Source organism: Mesocricetus auratus, unplaced genomic scaffold (assembly GCF_017639785.1).
Source record: "Mesocricetus auratus isolate SY011 unplaced genomic scaffold, BCM_Maur_2.0 Super-Scaffold_100011, whole genome shotgun sequence".
Taxonomy (NCBI): Eukaryota; Metazoa; Chordata; class Mammalia; order Rodentia; family Cricetidae; genus Mesocricetus; species Mesocricetus auratus.
The window spans coordinates 33457680-33467542 of record NW_024429195.1 but is presented as its reverse complement, the minus strand read 5'-3'; the positions used below and the strand labels follow the sequence as shown (position 1 = coordinate 33467542).

Here is a 9863-nt window from a genome sequence, read left to right as displayed (position 1 = left end):
GCGACACCTGGTTTATGCGGTGCTGGGGATTGAACCTAGGACTTCATGCACGCTTCTGCAAGTACTCGATCAACTTCTGCATTTCCAGCGCTGGGCAGAACTTTTTCTATTTTTGTCGCAGACCCCGGCCTCAGACAAAGATTCTGAATACAAACAGAAAGTGGCCAGGGCAAGTAGGGAAACACTGGACACTTCACCGCGAGCCGAGGTGGGAGGGAGACCGCGGCTCGCTGGCCTCACGTGACCTCAGCCCCCCTTCTCCCCCCCCTTCCCCCGGTAGCTCGAGTCCCGCCCCTCGGCTCTGGCAGGGGGAAGGGGAGGCGCATGCGCACCCCGTGTTAGTGATGGAGGAGAGAAGATGGCGGAAGCGGAGTGAGTGACTTGCTGGTGACTGATGTCGTAACCGGGGGGCGAGTGAGGGCAGCGACACGTCCCCCTGAGGGAGTTCTCAAGGCTCCGAGGTTGACAGTGCAGGGCTGAGGAGAGGCGAGAGCCCCGGCGTGGTGGAGGAGCCCGGGCACGGGCGGAGGAGGATGGCCGGTCCCGTCAGCCTCCCCTCGGGAGTGCGTGTGGCGCGGTCCGGTCCCGCGGCCGCGCGGCCCTGTCCGCACCGCCACCCTGGGGGCCCGGGCCTCCGGGGTGTCGCCGGACGCGAGCCCTGGGGCGCTCTTCCGGGGCTGTCACTCCGGCCGCGGCCCCGCCGACGTGTGTCGGGCTGGGCGGGAGGCGCCAGGCCTCGGCGCTGGCTTCTGCGGCCCATCGCCGTCCGGCGGGCTGTGCGGCGGGCGGGACAGCGGAGCCGGGGGACCGCGGGGACCGCGGGGACCGCGGGAGGCGTCCGGACGGTGGTGCGGCCGGCCCAGGCCTTTCCTGGCACTCCCCCTCCGGGCTCGGGCTGCAGCGGCGTGCCTCCCTCGCTGGAGGGACGCATTCTTGGGTGGCGCTGTGATGGTATGCTGGGCCAGCGACTTGAAACTTACTGCTTCCCCGGTAGGCCTCTGGGGTAGCAGAGCTGAACGGTGCAGGCGTTTCCATGCCAAGCCCATGCACTTATCAAAAGTGTTCTTTTTGTACCAGGCCTCGAAATGTGATGCGATGATTTCTGGCCAGTTGCACTCGCCAGTGTTTAGGATTGATGTTTAGGTTCTCTGTGACCATTTTTGGTTAGTCAGAACTACCCTGGCATCCGTCGCATATGGACTTGAGAGCACAGCTGAGCAGAAAAAGACTTTGCTGATTGGAAGGCAATTAAAAAAATAGCGAAGTATTAAAAAATGTATGATTCAACTTGCAATAAAAGAAGTTAGTGAGAAATCATTTACCTGCGTTTTTCCTTCCACCTTTCTCCATGTAAATTGGATGTTCATTCAGGTGTGGTGGGCTGGAGAATTTCGAGTCTCATTGAAGCTAACCTGGGCTACATAGTGCTACCCTGTTTTGTTTTAGAAAGAAAAGTGAGTGTTCATGTTCCATTTTGGTCAAAGATGGCAATGTCAGTTGGTTCAAATGTTATCTCTTAAGAGAAAAAGACAGATAAGGAAATAGGAAACTAGTAAAACCTCACATGTGTTTCTGACCCTGGAGTGACAACTAATGTGGTTTTAGTGTAACAAAATGGAAGCCTTTGGAATTGGCCGTAGAAGTTTGAGTTTATTAAAATATACACCACCCTCCTCTTATGGTTTTTTGAGACGTGGTTTCTTTGTGTAGCCCTGGCTGTCCTGGAATTGACTCTGTAGGCCAGGCTGGCCTTGAACTCACAGATCCACCTGCCTCTGCTTCCCCATTGCGGGGAGAGGTGGGGTGGGGGTGGGGGTGGGATTAAAGATGAGCACCACTACCATCTGGCAAAATATAGATTTCTTATTGTGTGATACTTTGTACCACAATATAAATGACATAAGACTGTAATATTAAGGAAAAAGATTAGAAAGTTTGATGCAAAAATGTGGTTTACTGGCAGTACATAGGAAAGTGAATAAATTATATTCCATCACCACCCCAAATTTTAGAACAATTCTTCCTGAAAAAAGATTTTTTTGTAAGGATATAAGATGCTGCTTTTATTTGTTACTTCATTTCACTAAGTGTACTAATCTGTTGTTAAGCTAAATTGTTAGTAGAATTAGTAAGGAGAATGTTAGAGAGTAATTAAAAAGAAAAGCTACTGAGAGTTGAAAAAAATAAGATTTTTACGTGTATGGGTATTTTGCCTGCTTGTATGTGTCTGCATTACTCCATGGTGTGTGCCTGGCCCCTCAGAAGCCAGAAGAAGGCATCTGATCATGGGACTCAGTTTCGGAGGGTTCTGAGCCTCTGTGTGGGTGCTGGGCATCAATCAAACCCAGGTCCTCTGCAAGAACAGCCAGTGCTCTTAACCACTGAACCATCTCTTCCTCCTCACTCTCACTAACTATTTTTAATTTTTATTTCTTTAAGAGACAGGGTCTTGTGTAGCTTTGGCTGGCATCTTACTTATTATGACCTTCCCCAAGTGCTGGAATTACATGTGTGTATGCCAGTACCAATAACCATATGGTACTTGCAGTTAATCTAGTGAATTTAAGTCCTTAGGAGAGATGGCCAGCAGTTAGCAAAGGACCAGGGTTCAATTCCCAGCAGCCACATTGTGGCTCAGAACTGTCCATAACTCTCTCTTCAGTAGCACACAGGCATACAGACATACATACAACCCCTCCCTGCAGACACCCAAGAAGACACAAATAAGAACTCTGATACTACTTGGTTTCAAATCTCTCTCTCTCTCTCTCTCTCTCTCTCTCTCTCTCTGTCTCTGGAAAAAAGATTTTCATATAATATTTTTGATTATGTGTCGTGTTGTGCCTCCCCAGTTCCTCCCAGAGTCTCCTACCTCCTTTGCTACTCAACTTTGTGTTCTTTTCCTCTCAGTCTTTTTAAACAAACAAACATAAAACCAAAACCCCAGAAACTGCTGGGCAGTGGTGGCACATAGCTTTTGGCAGGTGGATCTCTGTGAGTTTCAGGACAGCCTGGTCTACAGAGGGAAACTCTGTCTCAAGGAGAGTGGGGGAGTAAAAGAAAACCCCAGAAATATACAACCCCCCACAAAAGCCTACAAAATGAAAATCAAAATAAATAGGCACAAGACCAATTCTAGACACAGAATCCAAAATGAAGCAAAATGCAGCAAAACATAACAGAAGTTCTGTGTTGGCTAACTACTCCTGAGCGTGGGACCTTCCCTGAAGAATGTGTTGACAGATATATCCAGTGAGACTCCACTGGAGAAAATTTGTTTTCCACTGCCAATGGGTGTCAATTGCAGATAGCTAATTAGGACTAGGACCCTGTGTCCACTTCTGTCTTTCAAATCTGCCCCATTTCAATAATGCAAACATAAACTTCAATGTAGGCTTCATTTTAGTTACTGTTCTGAGTCATTTGAATGCCATTTAGCAGATATTACCCATCAACTAGTCTGTATATGGTGACCTTCTATTTGGTGACTGTGTACTAGCTTTATTAAAGCCTTCCCAGACATTGCAACTCAGAACTAATTATTTCTTTGTAGTGGATGGTGCTTTCTCCCAGTACTGATCCTTTGTGTTGTCTACCAGATTTAAGGATCACAGTGCAGCTATGGATAGCGAACCAAACTCTGGAACGTCTTCTGTGTCAACAACTGCCAGTAGCACTACCACCACCACCATCACCACATCCTCCTCTCGAATGCAGCAACCACAGATCTCTGTCTACAGTGGCTCAGACCGACATGCTGTTCAGGTATCTCAGCTATACGCGTGGGGAGGTCAAGGCTAAAGATGGCATACTGTTTTGTGCCTAAGTCAGTTGTACGTGTTGATTCATAGCCTAAGATAGTAGAATTGTAACAGTTCAGGTTGGGAAAGTAGCTCAGTGGCTGAGTGCTTGCTAGACTGTGTTTGATCTCTAACATTGCCAAAAACCAAGTAAAAGAAAAATAATTAAGACCAATAAAGTTATTTACTAATTGTACTGCCGAGAGGGCTTAACACTTGTCCACCTTATAAGATTATGTGTCAGGAAAATTACAATTGAATGCCTCTTAAGTGTTGCTGTAAGAGTGAAAATATGATTGTTACATATTTATGATAGCTGCTTTTCTGGATCATTTTATACTTGAGCCCACCAGGCAACTTACAGAGAGAGAACTTCTCACTTTCAGGTGGTATAAGAACACAAAGCAGGAAAGCTCGACAGCTTCTTGGGGTAGAGAAGGAAGAGAATATTTTGAAAAATTTTTATGTAGTCACTTAGTTGAGAAAGTAAAATCGATTTGGTTGAACTTTATACCAATAGAGACAATAAAGTATTGTTTTAAAAAGACTTAAGTGTTGCAGTCTGATGGGTTCTTTGTAAACTCTGTGTGCCCTTGGGCGAAAGATATAATCATCTCCTTGAGTCCCAGGAAATGGTAAAATGAGGATAACACTGTGTACTTTTATCAGTTACCATGAGAGTTAAGTGAAACATCTGGAACTGTGTGGGGACGTTATAGGTCACTAATAAATGATGGTAGTGTCAGTCTATTGAACGCTTTATGTGCCAAGCATTCAATCAATGCTTTCCTTGTGTGGATTATTTTGTTTAATCCTCACTAGGCCTCTATACATCAGGCATCTTACAAATGGGAAAACCAGTATTTTAAATAGGCTAAAAAAATCCAAACTCACGTTGCTGCTAGGTCTTCTGAATTCAGCTTCTGCCGTTAGCTACTCTGTGTTCTTGCTGCTTCTATGTTACTTGCCTTCATTTTATAGGATCCTCAATTGCATTCTTTAAAGTTGTTTTTCTTTTTATCTTTTTTTTTAGTGCCGGGAATCAAAATATTCTTTAATAATTGCATTATTTACTGTGCTACATTACTTCCTGTGCTCTGTTCTTTCATGGTAGACAGAGAACTGTTGGAGACCTAGTCAGCTTAGCAGAAATTCAAACTTGGATGCACAGTATGCTTTTAATGCCTTCCTTTTTCTCTGTGGTGAGTGATACATGGAAGGATATTATATTGAAGAGCATATGGATGATATGATATTTGACTATGCTATTCTTTCATTTATCTAGCTTATTCACTTAAGCTGGATAAATTTATAAATGAAATGTTACTTAGAGACATTGCAGGTGCTGATATGTCTCACAGGAAGCACAAACTCTAGTTATTACAGATCATTGAATTACCTCATCTAAGACAGGTTTTCTTTGTGTAGACCCGGCTGTCCTGGAACTAGCGCTGCAGATCTACTTGTCTCTGCCTCCCGAGTGCTGGCATTAAAGGCATGTGCCGCCACTGCCCAGACTTAATTGTTCTTTAACTTTCAAGCTTTCTTTTTTAGTCATATGGGTTTTCTTCACCCTGGTTTCAATAATAAGAATGGTGTATAGTGCCTTTAACTTGTGATTATAGTGCCAGGTATCTGTGGTGAATAGACTATACTGACATGGGTCATCACTATGCTGAGAGAATTAGGCCTCAAGTCAACTATTCACTTGCTTTTGAGTGTGAGTTCCTAGAAATTAGTTATGGAATTAGAAGATCATATGTGGATTTATCTTACCAAAGAGAAACACTGTAGTTCTGAGTCATTTAGTGTTTTATCCATACTCTTCTGCTGTGAGGACTCAACTAGGAATCTTGAGAAGAGTTCATGGTTTTATGTCAGACATCCTGACATACTGTGAGTAGAGTAGTCTTACTCCGTTGCTACTGTGAAAACGCTACTGCGGTGCTCAGATTACAGCTCTGTGCTGTCACAGAGGGCACACTGAGGCAGTCTGACTTCTCCTTTGAACAGATGGAAGGAGGATTTTTCTATTGTCTTTTTAGAATACTTGACCTCTCTATGTAAGCTCAGAATTTACATCTATTAACAGTTACTGTAATTGATGATTTTTATGAGTTTACTTTTAGCGGAATTACTCTATTATATTAAAAATTTGGACTTATTTGTGTGAGAGTGTTTTGCCTGCATGTATGCATGTCTACCAAGTGCATAAAGTACCCAGGAAGGCCAAAAAGGGTGTCCAGTCCTCTAGAACTGGAGCTATGGATGGTTGAGGACCCCCACAGTGGGTGCTGGGGACTGAATCTGGGTCTCAACAGCTGAGCCATCACTCCGCCCTGTCTACAGTTTGAATGTGTTTGCCTGCATGTATATATGTGTACCATGTACGTGTCACTTACCCTCCGGAAGATGGTGTCAGATGCTCTGGAACTGCAGGTCTAGTGGCTGTCAACTGCCACATGGTGCTGGGAACCACACTCAGGTCCTTAACTGAGCCAGCCCTCCAACTCTAGGAGCTTTTAAAATAAATGCTCTTCCACAAAAGTCCCAGAAGCTGGCAACACGGCTCAGCAGATAAAGGCATTTGTCCTCTTTCCTGACAGCCTGAGTTTGATTCCCAGAGCTCACATGATGGAAGGAGGGAACCGGCTCCTTCTTGTCAACTGTCCTCTGACCCCACACACATGCCATGGTACATGAGTACTCAAATAAAGGAATACAATTTCTAAAAGAAGATTAAGACTGTTCCTTTGTGGAAACAAAAATCATATATTTTTTTAAAAATTAAAAAATTATTGAGTCCTTTTTAAAGAGAAGTGCCTTTTTTTTTTTTTTTTTTTTTTTTTTTTTTTGAGACAGGGTTTCTCTATGTAGCCCTGGATGTCCTGGAACTCGCTCTGTCGACCAGGTTGGCCTTGAACTCACAGAGATCCACCTGCTTCTGCTTCCCAAGTGCTGAGACTAAAGGTGTGTGCCACCACTGGCCAGCTGAGAAGTACCTTTTTAATTTTATAGAATGTTCAAACCAGACACCAAAAGTCATTGCTAACATACCTTATCATCTCCTAGACTATTTCAGAAATTTTAAGACCAAATGGTATCCCACTCAAAATTATTTTCTTCACCTTGTAATGTACTGGTACTTCATATTATATAGCTTTATATTTATGTAATACAGAATCACTAGGTATACTTGTAGCAGTTTATATTAAAATTAATATTCAAGTTCAGTTTAAAGTTAAAATTCACTTCTTTAGCCCGTTTTATGTACTTGCTGGTGGTCATTGCATGTCTGTATTACTGTTTGCAATGGCTGCATGGTGAAAGTACTCAGTATACATATGCCCTGAAGCCTACCAAGTTGCATACAGAAAGGCTATAAAACTCAAATTCTTACTGCTAGTGTAGGAAGGGTTATTTTCCTAGTTAGTAGTAGTAATCTTTTGGATCTTTGTCTGTCCAAAAGTTGTAAATTACTATATCCTTTTAACTAGTAAGTTTTTGGACTACTAATGAGATTTAAGGTTTCACACATTTGTCCCATTCCACTTTAAGTGAATGATCTGGGCAATTTAACCTAATAATGATATGTAACAGTAGGTAAATGTGTCAATAAGCTTAATGATGTTGAATATTAAAGTAGTAAAAACTTAAGCTGCCTCTTTTTATTCTATGTTTGTGGTTAATCTAATGGTTGATCTGGAATTACAATGGAGTCTGTGCTCAGCATGCATAAAACCTCAGAAGCAGAGGGGAAGACAGAGGTTGAGATGCTGGTTTGACATAGGGTCCCTTACCTTATCACAGGTAATTCAACAGGCATTGCATCGCCCCCCCAGCTCGGCTGCTCAGTACCTCCAGCAGATGTATGCGGCTCAGCAACAGCACTTGATGCTGCACACAGCCGCTCTTCAGCAGCAGCATCTAAGCAGCTCCCAGCTCCAGAGCCTTGCTGCTGTTCAGGTGAGAAAACAAGTGGACAATTTGTGAGGCCACAGTTTATGTTAGATATGGCAATAACCTAAAATAAGTAGGCAGGTGTTCATTCTGTCAGCATTCTGAAATGTCCTGTGATTGTTTTGCTAGAGGAGATAGGTTAGTTGGCTGAGAAATACAAGTTCACTGGGAGGAGAATGGATATGTTTTATATGTTGCCTTATTGCTCTTTATCTAAGCTAGATAAATGCTCTACATATGGTATACTTTTGTCTCTAAAATTTTAGGGACAACATTGAATACTTAAGGTTATATGGGCTACATTTTTTTTTAACCAAAAGTAAGTTTTTTTTCTTACATAGGTAGTTTATATTCATTAAAGAACATCAAGTAGAGTAAAATTACAAGAGGATGATGGAGTAGAGTTGCTCATTCTTTCTACACCTGTTGTCACTCCTGTTCTTCAGAGCTGGCTATGTGATAGTATACAGATGTGTGTATGTGTACCATTCTAAAAAGTGAAATTAGTTCTCTATGTGATAGTATACAGATGTGTGTATGTGTACCATTCTAAAAAGTGAAATTAGTTCTATCAATAACTTAATTTTATGATTAAAGGTTTGTATTTTAAAATACATTTTCATTGATATTATACAGTTTAAATTTTTTGTGAGATTTAGTTGTTAATCTTAAATCTCACCAGAAAAATCTTAATTCTAAGAACTTGAAAAAGAATTCTGATATCTGTAGGTACCAGCTTTTGCTTCTTTTCAATAGTGTACTTTTGAAATTATTATTATTATTATTTTGAAATTTGGTTTTTCTGTGTAGCCCTGGCTGTCTTGGAATTCACTTTGTAGACCAGGCTGGCCTTGAACTCACAGAGAATCTGCTTGCCTTTGCCTCCCAAGTGCTGGGATTAAGTGCACCACTGCTGCACTACTGGCTGGCTAATTTCTCTCTCTCTCTCTCTCTCTCTCTCTCTCTCTCTCTCTCTCTCTCTCTCTCTCTCTCTCTCTCTCTCTCTCTCTCTCTCTCTCTCTCTCTCTCTCTCTTTCTCTCTCTCTCTGTTTTTCAAGACAGGGTTTCTCTGTGTAGCCTTGACTGTCCTGGAACTCACTCTGTAGACCAGACTGGTCTCAATCTCATGGGATGGGATTAAAGGCATGCACTGCCACTGCCTGACGTCATTTTCTTTTTTTAACAAAATTATTAGTGGTTTTGGTATATTGTGTGTGATTTACACATCAGCATGTGTGTATATCCAAGTGTGCAATGTGTGTACCCATGTATGTGGTTGTGGAGGCCAGAGCAGGATACCAGGCATCTTTCTTAGTTTTCTTTCTCTGTGGCTTTCCCATCTGATTGCCTCGAAACAGGGTCTTTCAGGAACCGGAAAGTCACTGTTTTAGCTAGACTACAGCCTGCAGGATCTCCCTGCCCTTGTCCTTCAATATTGGGTTTAAAGGAATGTAAAGCCATGCCTGGCTTTTTATGTGAATGCTAGGGATGCAAACTCAGTGTCCTTGGACTTAGAGAGCAACTGTTCTTACTCACAGAGCCGTCTCTACAGCTCTTAGTGTCTTTTTCATGATGGAGTAGGAAACTCAACTTGAAAGACAATAGTAGAGTGAAATTGGTGAGTTGTTCTTACAGTCTGGAGAGTGATCTATCATAGTCATATTTGCTGCTGTTGTTTTTTGGTTGAGACAGGGTTTCTTTTTGTAATCTTGGCTGTTCTGTAACTCACTCTGTTGTAGACCAGGTTGGCTTCAAACTTACAGCTCCACCTCCTCTGCCTCTGGACTGCTGGGATTAAAGTTGTACTCTACCCAACCTGGCATATATATATTTGTTTTTTTGAATGAATGAGTTTATTAAGTAGGTAGTAAGCGAAAGTAAAAGGATAGATAAATAGAAAGAAAACATCAAATCAGGTGTTCAAAACAGCCAGCAGGGCAAAGCCCCATTGAGGCAGTTGGCGTTCCTAACAGTGTCCTGGATGGAGAAGTGTCCCCTGAGCTAAGGCTCCCAAGTACCAGCACAAGTAACAGGGGAGAAGTAATGCCATCAGATCAGGGGCTTGCACATATCAGCAGAGCTCCCATTTGACATGTCCAGTTG

The 9863-nt window shown here is 42.8% G+C and overlaps 1 protein-coding gene across 7 annotated transcripts in view; it reads left to right on the top strand.

Moving 5' to 3' along the window:
- Positions 1-305: 305 nt before the first annotated feature.
- The window catches only part of Phc3 (polyhomeotic homolog 3), a 73630-nt gene continuing 64072 nt past the window's right edge, over positions 306-9863 (top strand). For 6 of the 7 annotated variants that reach the window (XR_005880415.1, XM_013113079.3, XM_040754567.1 and 3 more), the window contains exons 1-3: positions 306-372; positions 3600-3765; positions 7611-7766. Coding sequence is in view for 6 of the 7 variants with exons in the window: in XM_013113079.3 (XP_012968533.1) it covers positions 359-372; positions 3600-3765; positions 7611-7766 (336 nt within the window). In the remaining variant the exon portion in view is untranslated. The remainder of the gene's footprint in view (positions 373-3599; positions 3766-7610; positions 7767-9863) is intronic. The other variant, XM_040754568.1, reaches the window with a different exon arrangement.